This window comes from Pygocentrus nattereri, chromosome 11 (genome assembly GCF_015220715.1).
Source record: "Pygocentrus nattereri isolate fPygNat1 chromosome 11, fPygNat1.pri, whole genome shotgun sequence".
NCBI lineage: Eukaryota > Metazoa > Chordata > Actinopteri > Characiformes > Serrasalmidae > Pygocentrus > Pygocentrus nattereri.
In genome coordinates this window covers 40282340-40296891 of record NC_051221.1, presented here as the reverse complement: position 1 = coordinate 40296891, position 14552 = coordinate 40282340, and the positions used below count along the sequence as shown (strand labels likewise).

Sequence of the window (14552 nt, the reverse complement as noted above, 5' to 3'; positions counted from 1 at the left end):
TTGCAGAAAAATCGACATGACATATTTATTCAAATTACATATTTAAGTGTGTTTTCTGGACTTTTTCAAGCAGTGATTACATCCTCTGCAGATAACACACTTAAATATGTCATGTTTTTTGATTGTAGTGTAGTTGTAGTGCACATTTTCTATTTATTTGCATAAATATACATATCCAACATATTTTTATCTTTTTTTGCCTTATGTCCACTTAGAAAATCAACAAAACATCATTGGACTGGGGGCGTTAAATTTTTTGCATATGACTGTATATTCAGACAAGGAGTAGAGGTCGTCAAGGTGGATGACTTCAAATATCTTGGGTCAACCATCCAGAGCAATGGACAGTGTAGAAAAGAGGTGAAGAAGAGGGTGCAGGCAGGATGGAGTGGGTGGAGACGGGTGTCAGGGCTGATGTGTGACAGAAGGATAGCAGCAAGAGTGAAAGGGAAGGTTTACAAGACAGCAGTGCGTCCTGCTATGATGTCTGGTTTGGAGACCGTGGCTCTGTCTAAAAGACAGGAGGCTGAGCTGGAGGTGGCGGAGATGAAGATGCTGAGATTTTCGTTGGGAGTGACCAGGCTGGACAAGATTAGAAATGAGCAGATCAGAAGGACAGTGAAGGTGGAGCAGTTTGGAGATAAAGCCAGAGAGGCCAGGTTGAGATGGTTTGGACATGTGTTGAGGAGGAATAGTGGATATATTGGGCAAAGAATGTTGGAGATGGAGCTGCCGGGTAGAAGGAGAAGAGGTGGACCTCAGTGAAGGTTTATGGATGTAGTGAAGGTGGACATGGAGATGGTTGGTGTGAAAGTAGAGGAGGCAGTGGATAGGGCAAGATGGAGGCAGATGATCCGCTGTGGCGAAGAAGAAGACTGTATATTCAGACAGTATGTTAAAGGCATGGGAGCAAGCAACACTGGATAAGCCAATAACCACTCGCTTGTGCTGTCTCACTTCAAATGTCTATTTTAAGTGGGTCACAATGACTATGTAGTAATATCTGTAATTTGGGTCTCTTGACATTTAAGATGCAAGAGTAGAGAGATAAAAGGAATGACAGGCTGTAAGAAGTAAACACGGCTTATTTAAACACAGAGACATGAGCAAAGCCTCTATCATACCGTCACCTGTCTACAACACCTGCCAGGCTGTTGGCTCCGCTGCCCTCTCAAGGTTGCTTGTTGAGTGCTGGTGTCTTCTAATAATTTTACAATGAATTAAGCACAGTCTGGCTCAGTTAGGGTGTGTTCCGCAGAAGAGCGCTGTGATCTGTCGATCGGTTAGAACTTGCTTTTTGATTGATTTTATTTATTTATTTATTTATTTATTTGCTCAAACAGCTGTCTTTTTCAGTTTTGTCTGTATTGTGAAGCTGTAGTAAAGTTGCAGTCTGGAGCAGTTAGACCAGCGTTCTGTTCCCTTTTAGTGGTGTTACTTTGTCTGTTTGTGTTTGTGCTTGTGCGGGTGTACGTCTGTGATTTAGTGTCTGCTTTTTTACATCTAGACTGCAGGATGTAACTTTGGCTGCTGTGGGCTTTCAGTGCCACGCTACATCAGTGTCAAAATGGCAGAGAGAGCGAGAGAGAGCGAGAGAGAGCGAGAGAGAGAGAGAGAGCGAGAGAGAGAGAGCGAGAGAGAGCGAGAGAGAGCGAGAGAGCGAGAGAGAGCGAGAGAGAGAGCGAGAGAGAGAGGTCTTGTGTCTTTGTTTGTGTGGGCTGTAAGTAGTTTGTAGGGGAACTAATTCCTTTTTTTTATTTGTTTGTATCACTTTATTCTACTTCTTGGTGTTTCTGTCTTCATGATGATCAAAGTCTCAGTTAAGAACTGCCAGACAGCATCAGAGTGCGCTCGGAGTTCACCCAGAGAGCACATGGTAAACGTACATGCTGCTCATTTCAGTAAGGGCATTCTTTTAAAAGCCATTATTCAAAAGCCTTTTGTTGTTGCACTGCTAAAACTGCCCTGTTTGCTAAACCGATTCCCCATCTGCAGCTTTGATGAGAGCGCAGACATTTCACAAAGAGCTGAGATACTACAGGCTCAGTGAGGATCTTCGGGCCTCTCATGTGTCTGACTTTGGGGCATTTCATAAATCAGGAGTTAGCCAGACATCTCAAGCCTGTCCAATCAGAGAAGAGGCACTGAAAAAGAGCTCTTTGGCCTCTGTGAAAAAGCTTTAAAGGGTATAGAAACATTACATTATGTGCTGGTTCTTTAAACCTTAAGAAGGTTCTTCACTCACATATCTCATTTACAAACGTGGTTCTTAAAGAACCATTCAGTATAAGGTTCAGTAACATGTATAACAGTAATTTAAGGGCCACTGCTAAACTATTTATAAGCAAGTAGTATGTAGCCATTTAACTATTTATATTTATTAATACTGTATAAGGTTCATTAACGTATATGCTAACATTAGTGAATACTTTACTAAGAGGTGTGTTAATAAAACCTTCGTAAAATATGAAGTTTAAACATGCAGCTGGATGTTTATTAATGTTTTACCATTTTTACATTGTGCTTGTTAACTAGTTCAACTCTTTATTAACTTTCCCACACTCCTGTTCAAAAATGATTGAAGAATGTTTGTGAAACAACTGATTCATTTGATTATATATAAAATTATATTTTATATTATTATATATAAAAGCAAACACTTTCACTAGCCACTATAGGAACACATGATTTGGATATTCGTCTTGCTTAACACTTACATTAAACTAAATACTTATTAAATTCACCATAAGTTTTTATTAACCCTGACTCTGGCTCTATCACCTTATCCTCCTCTTACACCAGTCCGAACCGTAATCCTGCTGCTAATCCTAACTATAAACTTAAAACTGTTTCGCAAGATAATTTAATTTGTATTGAATTTGTAAATTTGTAAATAACGTCTGTACATTCTATCTAAACAGAGTGGAACCGCCATTTGTCTCATTCAGGGATGATTATAAATTAGACAGATTAGGCCTAATTAATCCATCCATCCATTTTCTAAGCTGCTTCTCCCTCGGGGTTGTGCTGGAGCCTATCCCAGCGGTCATCTGGCAGAAGGCAGGATACACCCTGGACAGGTCGCCAGACCATCGCAAGGCAGACAGACAGACACTCACTCACCCACCCACAGGCAATGTAACATGTCCAATTGGCCTGACTGCATGTCTTTGGACTGTGGGAGGAAACCAGAGAACCCAGAGGAAACCCACACAGACACGGGGAGAACATGCAAACTCCACACCCGCCCAGCCGGGTAATCAAACCCAGGCCCTCCTCGCTGTGAGGCGACAGCGCTACCCACCGCGCCACGTGCCACCCAGATTCAGATCAAGTGACCCTTATTAGTCCCACAATGGGGAAATTTCACCTCCGCATTTAACCCATCTGTGAAGTGAAACACCACATACACTTTAGTGAGCACACACACTAGGGGGCAGTGAGCACACTTGCCCGGAGCGGCGGACAGCCCAATCCGCAGCACCCGGGGAGCAGTTGGGGGTTAGGTGTCTTGCTCAAGGACCTTGAGCAAGTCATGTGCTGTCAGCTCTGGGGATAATTAACAGATTTAGTAATGTTTTTACTTATAATACCTAACAGCTCAGTTTCCCAGCCCTACATTTACCTTTGAGTAGAGAATCTCCTTTCATAATGCTGTGTAGTCCAGTGGATCTCCACTACATTGGTTTGCGAGTCTGGTCTGACTTGCATAACTAGTGCTGATTATGCAGCGTTAATGTTAGATTTAAACGAGTTCGCCATGGGCAGACTGGGAACTAGCTGGGAAATATTAATATTTTGGGAAATAATATCAGCAACTCAAATGTTAAGAAAAGCCATTTTGTTCATTCAACAAAAGATGCATCACCTGCAGGAAACTTTGAATCAAAAGTAGAACAGTTTCTTATAAAATGTCTCTCAACATTCAACTTTTTCTTCTGAAGTTGCTTCTTATTCACCAGTTTCTTGTTCAAATTTTCCCATTCCACCTTAAATGGTCCCCGAGGTGCCAGAATGTAGCTGCAGCACCATTTAAGACGGAACGGGAAGATTCAGACAAGAAACTGACTTCAGCTTTGCGACTTCTTAATGTTTGACAGATTCTTGTTGCAGATTATACGTGTCAGGAAATCAGATTAGTGTTTATAAATTCGTCCAAATGATCGATGTTCGCCTTAAATCTGTCTCTTTGCTTTTAAGTCTGTCTCTTTGCCTTTTCATTAGCTACTAGCTATACACTATTGTGAGATATAATGGCCAGCAGTCTGCCGGCCAGTTTTCAGGGTTAAGGGGTGAAGTAGCAGTTAAAGTACATTAACTTTAGCGTTGAAGACTACTTATTGTTTCAACTGTGTTAGAACAATCAGCAGAGCTTTATTTTACTGCAAAGGAGGATTATTTTACTTTTACCTACAAATCTAATTCTGCTGTGGAGAAGTAAAAGGGCAGTAAAAGAGCTGCATGCAGCTCTGGAGCTGCGTGTTGCCGACACCTGATATAGACCATGCAACTCTTTGTCAGTTAAAGAGCAGTTAAAATGTGTGCTGAAAGGAATGCATGACTGCTTTGACTAAAACTATGCAACAGAGCTGGCTAACTACAGTCGAGATGAATCACACTGAAGCCCTATGGCACTTGCTGTTTCTCCCATGTAACATTCCTGACTCAATCACGGATTAAAACATGCTTTATTCTGTATTTAATATACATCCTCACTGCATTGAATAACCAAATTCACTAAGATTTAGAACAATCAGCAAGCCACTTAAGTAATTCAGACACAGACATTCCCAGCTCTAACTGAACTGATTCACTCTTACAGAGCAGTTAACTGGCATGATCTTAAGGGCAGATGATTTAAGACCAGCACCAACGAACGGCAGAACTCTTTCAGTGAATCGCTGTGTGAAAGTGTGTAAGACTGTGTTAGTGAGAGGATCAGAGAAGGTCAGTTTTTCCCTGTCCCAGTCCAGCTGCACTCTGATCCTCTGGATCTTCTGTGGCACTGAGAGCAGATGGGATGGCTCCGGTGAAGAACAGACGCCATATTTACCATTGTAATACCACATACACCAAACTCCACTTCTGGAGAATATCTCTCCATTTCTCTGATTAGACTCTGTGATCACGCCCAGGTCCCAGGCTATGTTGTCTCCAACTCCAAGATCCCAGCAATGTGTCCCTGAGCTGAAACCCTCAGAGCCCAGGACAAACGGATATGTTTTAAACCTCTCTGGATTTTCAGGAAGTGGCTGTTTCTCATCACTGAATCTCACACTGGTCAGATCTTCGGACAGGATGAGTTTAGAGTGAGCAGTGTTGGGGTCCAGAGCTATTGGAGCTGTAGAAAAAAAAAATGCAGTATTCAGCATACATATGCATACGTACAAGAGTAGGGCTGTCAAACCATTAAAATATCTAATCGTGATGAATCGCTTCATCTGGTTCTGAGGGGAGCAATGGCTTTCCACTTTGCTGTTGCGTTTGTTAGTTAGCTGCTCGTTGATTTTTCTAGAGTTCTCCTGTCCAACACAGTTTGCTGAATTGCTGGAATTTGGGCATCAAGGCTGTGTTTTGCTTGTAAATCATACTTCAATCAAGACTTTGGTGATAAATTTATGGTATAACATTAGCTGAAAATATCTAATTATCAAAAGAGACATCAGTGGAACTTGCCATTTAAAAGCTGTATTTGAATGAGAGGTATGCAGGTCTAGAGTCAAAGCAACATACAGTGCATGAGTAGCTGGGCTTCAGGCTGGCACTACAGATGGTTTGAAAGGTCGAACTGGGAAAATGCACAAGTGGCATTCATGGTTGCCAATGTAAGCATTGGGAGGGATCAAAAAAAGCTGTTTGAATTTATGTCCTAATCCAATGACAGGTGTTTTTGGCTGCACATTGACTTCTTAAAGTCCCAGGCTGAGCTATTCTTAGGTTATAGAAGTGTGTAATGAAACTTTGGGCCCTGGCCATTAAAGGAATGAAATCTGGCATGTGCCAGTTCAGGTTCAGCTTTGGCATTTTGCCTAATTTCTCCTCACATTTACTCTAATAAACAGTACCAGCATTATACTTCACCTTGGCTACAGAAATGTTTTTAAGTTTCCAACTTTAGAGATCAGCAAAGAAATCAGGGATGAGAAAAAAATGAACGCAGAATGAATCAAAGCTCCAACAGCAAATTAAGTAATATATTATGGAGTAATATCTGAAATCAACTCATATTACTTATGAATACCCTTATTGTTCTTCCAGGTCTTTTAATTAATGATTGTCTATCTGTAGGGATCTCTTCAGATTACATGCTTGCATACCCTCCTTCTAGTTTAGAGAGGAAGCTGGCTATCAGTCACGTGCCACCAAATATGCCACACTTTAATACCCCTTCTCTTGCTGGATGTGCCTGTGTGTCCTTAGCTTGCCAGCTATTCAATAGAGTCACTATGCATTCAAAAGATGATCTGTTTTTTTTCATTTTCTACTGTGTCAGACTTTTTTGGAGGTCAAACACACTTTAGATCTGCGAGTGCACTTTCAAACTAGCTCGATTTGGTGAGAAAACTGTGAATCTGGCAACCCTAAAGTGCCTGTCGCCATAGCAACACTTATTGCTTAAAATCCCTACTGTTTCCCAACTGTTAAATGGAGTTTCAAAACTGCAGCTCAGACTGTTATATGCAGTTTCGCTCTCATGGCGTCCATAACACACCCAATGTCACGTGAATAAATGGCATGAAAATGTCAAATATTCAGATATTCAAAACTATATACAACCCCAATTCCAATTAAGTTGGGACGTTGTGTAAAACATAAATAAGATCAGAATACGATGATTTGCAAATCCTTTCCATCCTATATTCAATTGAATACACTACAAAGACAAGATATTTAATGTTCAAATGGATAAACTTTATTGTTATTTGCAAATATTCACTCATTTTGAATTTGACGCCTGCAACACGTTCCAGAGAAGTTGGGACAGGGGCGTGTTTCCCACTGAGTTACATCACCTTTCCTTTAACACTCAATAAGCGTTTGGGAACTGAGGACACTGATTGTTGAAGCTTTGTAGGTGGAATTCTTTCCCATTCCTGCTTGATGTCCAGCTTCAGCTGCTCAGCAGTCCGGGGGTCTCCGCTGTCGTGTTTTGAGCTTCATAATGCGCCACACATTTTCAATGGGAGACGGTCTGGACTGCAGGCAGGCCAGTCTAGTACCCGCACTCTCTTACTACGAAGCCACGCTGTTGTAACACGTGCAGAATGTGGCATGGCGTTGTCTTGCTGAAATAAGCAGGACGTCCCTGAAAAAGACGCTGCTTGGATGGCAGCAGATGTTGCTCCACAACCTGTATGTACCTTTCAGCATTAATGGGGCCTTCACAGATGTGCAAGTTACCCCTGCCATGGGCACTAACACACCCCCCCCCACCATCAGAGATGCTGGCTTTTGGACTTTGTGCTGATAACAATCCGGACAGGTCCGTTTCCTCTTTGACTCAGAGGACACAACGTCACAACGTGCTGCCTGAGGGGTCGAAGGTCACGGGCGTTCAATGTTGGTTTTCTGCCTTGCCGCTTACTTGCAGAGATTTCTCCAGATTCTCTGAATCTTCTGATATTATGGACTGTAGATGATGAAATCCCTAAATTCCTGCAGTTGCACGTTGAGAAACATTGTTCTTAAACTGTTGGACTATTTGCTCACGCAGTTGTTCACAAGGTGGTGAACCTCGCCCGTCCTCGCTTGTGAACGACTGAGCCTTTCAGGGATGCTCCCTTTATACCCAATCATGACACTCATCTGTTTCCAGTTAACCTGTTCACCTGTGGAATGTTCCAAACAGGTGTTTTTTGAGCATTCCTCAACTTTCCCAGTCTTTTGTTGTCCCTGTCCCAACTTCTCTGGAACGTGTTGCAGGCATCAAATTCAAAATGAGTGAATATTTGCGAAAAACAATAAAGTTTATCCATTTGAACATTAAATATCTCGTCTTTGTAGTGTATTCAGTTGAATATAGGTTGAAGGATTTGCAGATCATTGTATTCTGTTTTTATTTATGTTTTACACAACGTCCCAACTTCATTGGAATTGGAGTTGTATCTCACTGCAGCATGATTTATTGGGAATTTTGCTGTGCAGAACCAGCTCACAAACATCTTTCCTTCTCATGAAACAGGCAAACTGTACATGCAGGATGCTTTCCACTTTGGAAAATGAAAGGAGAACGTAGAATTTCTCCACTTCATTCAGGAGACAAGTGACAAGGTGCAAAACAAACAGGTGAATGTCTTTAAGTCCAAATAAGACTCATTTGCTTCTCACAGAATGAGCAAACAGTGACACTGGGCTACCAAGTCAAAGTAGCACGGAGAGCTTTATTCAGCAGCTGAGACTTTGAGATCTTCCGTACACAAATCATATGTTGCTTAGTTTGAGCTGCTTTTGGGCATTCTAATCCATAAGATTAACCCCAAAAAAAAAGTTCTGGTTGCCAAACGCTGTACGCTCGCTCTCCTCTCACTCCTCCTCTCTCACCTATGGGCTAATGTACCCCTCTGTTTTTCCTTACAGCTATCCTAACCAGGCTCAATAACAATTTGAAATGAATCAAACTAAACTTTTGAAGAAAAAGCATTATTTTAAGCATTATTTTAAAAAATTGACATTTATGGGTTAAAGTTTGGGACAAACAACGTCCAGTTACTCATATAATGCCTAGGGTTTAAATTGATCAACGCATAATCCTGGTGAGTATTTAAGGTCTAAATATCTATGGTCTGAATACATAATCGTTTTATATGTATGCAGTTTGAACTAATTCAGTAGAATGCTCCATATAGACTATAACTTGGTGGATTGACCCCATGGAGTCCAAAAACAACCATTTTAAAACTATTTTACTTTTGTGAAAGTGGTGAGCATGGCGAGTGCTGTAGATCATCACTGAGCTGATATATTGGCGAGCAGTCCATTATGAGAGAAAATGGGTGAGAGTGAAATAGCACTGTAATATCAAAATGAAATGTTAATGACAATCAAGGGATTTACACAGAATATAAATGTTATGCACTTAAAGTACTTTTATTATTCACGTTTATCAGTCATGCATTATGCTTTCATTCTTGCCAAAAGTTTATACCACATCTAGTTCCTTGTTGGGCATTATAAAAGTCTATTCCTCGTGCTACTGATGCTGTCAGTTCATCGGAATTCATACTAGCAGTGTATGCGACAGGATCCAGCCCATTCAGCTGGTCCTCCTCTTTTATAAGCCTAAGATTGAGATGTCAATCCATGCAGACGTACGGATGGAGTCCAAAAAACTCTTGCCAAATCCGACCTGACAGCTCTGAGTTTTGAATGAATACTTTACAGGACTTATAAAGTGGCTTGTGACAGCAGAAGGACACCATGCGTTAGCTTTTTTTTGCTGTCCTGACTCTCACATGTTTCTCTTGCAGCTACCTTATAGCTTTATAGCTTTAATAGGTTTATATAAGCCATGAATGCCATGTTCCCTGCAAGGTTCAACAAAAATGTTTACAATATGTGTGGGCGTGCCCAGTCCTGGTCCTGGGGATCAAACACCCTGCACAGTTTAGCTTCAACCTTAATCTAACACACCTGATTCTGGTGATGAAGGCCTTCAGGGGTTCTGAATATTAAAGGCAGGTGCGGTGAATCGAAAATCTAAAGGGTGGTATTTCTCCAAGACCAGGATCGGGCACCCCTGGTCTCACTCTAACCCCTTATTTGTTTGAGCAAGTGTCTTTGAGCTGTAGGTGTCACGATTGGCCCCTCCCAGTCCTGTCCATGTGCTCATGGTGTTTCCTTCCCAGTCCTGTCCATGGGTTCGTGTTTGTTTTGATCCCAGTCCAGCCCCTTGTTTGGTTACTCCAAATTGTCCCCACCTGTGCCTTGTGATCCCTTGTTAGCCCTTGTCTATTTAAGCCCTGTGTTTGCCTTGGCCTGTGTTGGTCTTTGTAATGTTTGATGTTTGGAAGCTTGGTCTGTTTGTACTGTTTAGATGTTTGGATCTTGTTTGTTGTTCTGTGTTTTTGTTTATCATGTCTGACCCCTATTCTCTCCGTATTGGCTACTTGAATCCGGACTGTTACGACTACGACCCTGGATTTGCCCATAATAAAAGTCACGCCTCCTCGCTCCACGTTAGGGGCATCTTAAAGGATTTCTTTTCTTTAAAAATAAAGGCGTCTAAAATGATGGAAATTAAAACCACACAAAATGAAAGGAAAGGGAGAAACACACTCACAGAATTGAACAATCTTCTGCATCTTCTCCCAGACTGTGAACCCCAGGTTTGCAAGATGTTTTGCCACATGTAGAAGCTCTCCCGAAGGCGTCTCTGGACCGGGCAGGGTACACTTGGCTCTGGAGGAACATTCAGGAGTCAGTTCTGCTGTGGCTTTGGATTCAGATCCACAGAAGAGAGAGACAGAGGAAAGAACACTTACCTTTTCATAGTGGCGTTGTATGCCTGTGGAACAAAAAGGGATAATGATTCATTAATAATAATTCCCTCAGGACAGGGGCAATATGGCACTATTTATTGTCTTGTAGCATTTACCACGAAGACACAGCTTATGGCCAAGTTGCTGTGCTGTATAAAACCTATATAAACACTTAAAAGGATGCTTCTTCAAGTGTTCTTTAGCAAAGAGAATGCTTCTGCATAGAAACATGAACACTCAAAGAACCATTTGCATGGCTTGTATAGTGTAGTGGGTAACACCTCTGCCTTCTATGCTCTAGGGTTCGAACCCCCACCTGGGTAAGCACCCTACACTATACCAATAAGGGTCCTTGGGCAAGACTCCTAACACCACCTTCACCTACCTGTGTAACAATGATCAAATTGTAAGTTGCTCTGGATAAGAGCGTCAGCCAAATGCCGTAAATGTAAATGATTAAAGGGCTCTGCAGCATCAGAGGGTTCTTCTACTGATTCAACTTGACATTGTAACAATAGCAGAACCCTTTTTAGTGCTATATAGAACTTTTCAAAAAGGTTCTATATAGAACCACATATAGTACGTTCTCCATCAATCTGACAAAAACATTCATGATGCTAGGAAGCCTTTAATAATGCAAATGATTCATTGAGAGTTCATGGTTCTACACAGAAACGTTTTCTTTACTAAATAAATTGAAGAACCATCTTAAGTGTGTAGGATACTCCTCAGGCATCAGCATTAGACTGACTAGTGATTCCTAATCTAACAGAACATTACCAGCGATCTAACCCTTCCTTTGCAGTAAGAGTCCTTATAGAATAACCCAGCTAATAAACACTGCTAAACAGAACTGATACTTAAAAATTAACTTGCAAAATTTTTGGCAGTATGTAGAACAACTGGTTCTTTTTTGTCTGTGAAAAAGTAAATATCATAATGTATATTGCATATCGTCAAACTTTCCTGAAGTATTATTCTATTCTTGCCATATCGCCCATCTTTACAGTACACTGATATGTAACCAGTGACAAAAATGTCCCACTTGTAAGAATGCAACATCTTTGGCTCCCGTCTGCTCTTCTATGGCTTTGACTGCGTCCGAAAGCGATGATATATCTCTGCTCATCTTCTCAATCTTCTCTTGCATCATCTGACACTTCTGCTCCTCTTCCTCCCTCAGTACAGCTATCCTGGCTGCCTCTTCTACTCGTAGAAACCGGTGAAGCTTCTGAAACTCCTCCCTTATCTGCCTCTCTGTGTGTTGGGCCTGAGTCTGGAATGAAGAGTAAGTCAAATTGAATTGGACTAGTCAGGTAATGAAATGAGTTCCACGTCAGAATCTGTCTAGATTTCCATTCTAACCTTTATATGTTCTGCAGTCTGATCCCAGTTCGCTTTAAACTCTTTAAACATCTTCAGTTTTTCCTGTAGGGGCTTCAGAGCATTTTTGAGTTCCTCCTGAAATAAATCAACACAACGGCTGCATTACAGTTCTCATTTTACACATCAAGAAGAGTAAAGGACTGGTCACTGAGAGAAGCTTCTACACAGCTTTCACTATGGCTGATATTCAGAGTTGGCAACTGGGTTCATTCAAAAGATACATCAGTAGGCACACAGGGAAAGTTACCCTTACAGGACAAAGGCCAAACTCAATATTCTGGCATATTCTGATTAATGAAATTTCCTGTACTCGTTTCACGCCTCTGAGATTGGCAGATATTTCATGTGTAGTGACACGTGAGTTTTTAGTCGCATGTAGGCCACTATTAAACTGCTTGTTCCTACATCAAGTATTTTTTAGGATGATCTGACAAAGTGTCCAAAAAAGCAAAAAAAAATCATTGAGGTTTCATGAAAACTCAAATTACTACGATATCATTGTCATTTTCACAATAACGTTTTATTTTGAAGTTATTTTTTATTTAATAAAAGCACGATTCATTTAAAATGAAAAGCATTAGGCGATGTAGGTTAAGTCCAGACATTCATATTGAGACAGTCTTGAATGTGGACCTAGCCAGACATCGCAGATGTTCAACATGAAACCCTATCCAGATGTTTAGTAACTGAACCTTTCTTTCACATCTGTAGATGTTCAAATGAGGTCATGCAGATACTGAACCTACATGGTACGCTTCACAGATCCAGCTGAAATTGAACGCACCTGATTTTACCAGGAAAATGTGAGGTACCAGTTCTAAAGTACTAGATCATTATTTTGGGTAGCATGATGGTAAGTTCTGAGATGGTTTAACTAAATTACACTTAAATACCAAACAGGTTTGAGATATTGACGGAGTAAAGTAAGAGTAAGTGTGGGGTACTAATTCAGAAGCTCTGTGTAGTTTTGGGTGAATTTTTGGGTGAAATGCTGATGAGTGCTAAGATAGTCTATCTAAATTACACTGAAATTATCGATGGGTTCCAGCTATTAAACTGATAAAAGACGTAAAGAATTTAAGTCTTTCATCATTATTAAGCTGGTATGTACAAACATGCTCACATTCAATTTCACTGTAATGTCACACATTTAAGCAGGAAAGTAAATCTGAATTATATGGTGTAAAATTTGGCACAAACTACAAAGTAAATGGTAAAGACCCAGGAAAACTACAGTACAAATGACTGTTTTCTTTTGTGGCTCAGATTCAGTTTCATTTTTAGGTAATAAACATGGACATACTTTGAAAGACTCCACGTACTTTATTCTTGTACAGTTTTTTACATCATACCCAGTACTTTTTGCCCCAAACAACTGTATATTACTGCTGAGCTTGTACCACAAATTTACCCTACATTATACGGTTTATACTGGCTTGGAACTTTGTCATGATACCCAAACTAATTATCTAATACTTTGGAGATTGCACTTACCTGGTTAGTACCTAGAACTTAATGGACAGTAAATGAAAGCATCACTGAATAACCTTCATCTTAACAGAATTTCTGTAAATTGACATTGAAATTCTAAATGAAAACCCAATACATTCTGCTGGATACACAATCTGCTTACCCTGTAGTCTGTTACAGCCTCATCAATGGGGCGTAATTTGTGGTCGATGTGTTGCCTTGAGGTCTGACACACCACACACACCGGCTGTTGATCATTCACACAGAAGAGTTTGAGTTTCTCACTGTGCAAGCTGCACAGACTTTCCGACCCTGCTGAAGGTCTCTGACTTCTCTCCTGTAAGAAAGCCTCACACAGGTTCTTCAAAGCCAGGTTTCCAGGAGGCCGATCCAGTGAAGACTTCCTCCTGCAAACTGGACATTCTCTGGATCCTTTGATCTTCCAGAACTGCTCCAGACAGGCTTTACACACACTGTGACTACAGTGCAGAAGAACAGGATGCTTGAAGATTTCACAACACACAGGACATGAGAGATCTTCCTCTGAGAAAGTTCTGGAAGCCATTGTCTTTCGCCGTTGGCCAGTGTGTCTTGCTGGCGGCAGCCTTCGTGGTATTAAATCTGATTGATTCCTTCAGTCCAGCCAAAAATAAACAAATGAAACAAACAAAAAAAGGCCAGGGCCAACTTAAACTCAGGAAATCATTTTATAGATTTCGTTCCTTGTGTTAAAAGCCACTTTGCTGCAGCAGTAAGCTGTACTAAGAAGCCGACAGGAGTAGTTAGACTTTGCACTTCCTTACGGAGGTAAAAGGTTATCAGCAGGAGGAGTTTAAGTGGATTCTGTTGTCTCTGGAATGCTGTTGAAATGTTAGTGTTTTTTGTTTGGAGAGGCAGGTAACCTACTGGTAAAATGAGCAAACCATTAGACAAAGGGCTGGTTTACTTGTTATTATTAGTTGGGGACGAGGCTGCAGACCAACCTGCAGTTTTGCCCTTGGGCAGGGCACTTAACCCCTCCTACCCCAGACATAGTTGTGCTGCTCCTAGTCTGGGTGTTATTAGGTAAAACGACAAATGCTTTGTTCTAAAAATAGACCAGAAAGGGGAGTGGACTAAGTATCAGTCATAGATACAGGAAAAGGGATTTAATTTTCCTCTATAAATACATAATCCTCACGTTTATTGTCAGCTTGGCCAAATAAGTTCAACCTGTGA

At 41.0% G+C, this 14552-nt stretch overlaps 1 protein-coding gene across 1 annotated transcript; it reads right to left on the bottom strand.

The window, feature by feature from the left end:
• Positions 1 to 4657: 4657 nt before the first annotated feature.
• Positions 4658 to 14110, bottom strand: LOC108432520 (zinc-binding protein A33-like). The gene is made up of 6 exons (XM_017706395.2): positions 13498 to 14110; positions 11844 to 11939; positions 11524 to 11754; positions 10482 to 10504; positions 10280 to 10398; positions 4658 to 5341 (listed from the first exon to the last, which is right to left on the bottom strand). Exons 1-6 carry the CDS (start codon positions 13897 to 13899, stop codon positions 4797 to 4799), a joined length of 1416 nt encoding a protein of 471 aa, XP_017561884.1. The 5' UTR covers positions 13900 to 14110; the 3' UTR covers positions 4658 to 4796.
• Positions 14111 to 14552: the final 442 nt, after the last annotated feature.

Coding starts and splice junctions, on each gene's coding strand:
- LOC108432520 (XM_017706395.2), bottom strand. CDS start 13,899: ATGGCTTCCAGAACTTTCTCAGAGGAAGATCTCTCATGTCCTGTGTGT. Junction 11,940..13,497: donor AGGCTGTAACAGACTACAGG/GTAAGCAGATTG, acceptor GATTTATTTCAG/GAGGAACTCAAAAATGCTCT. Junction 11,755..11,843: donor AGACTGCAGAACATATAAAG/GTTAGAATGGAA, acceptor TCTTCATTCCAG/ACTCAGGCCCAACACACAGA.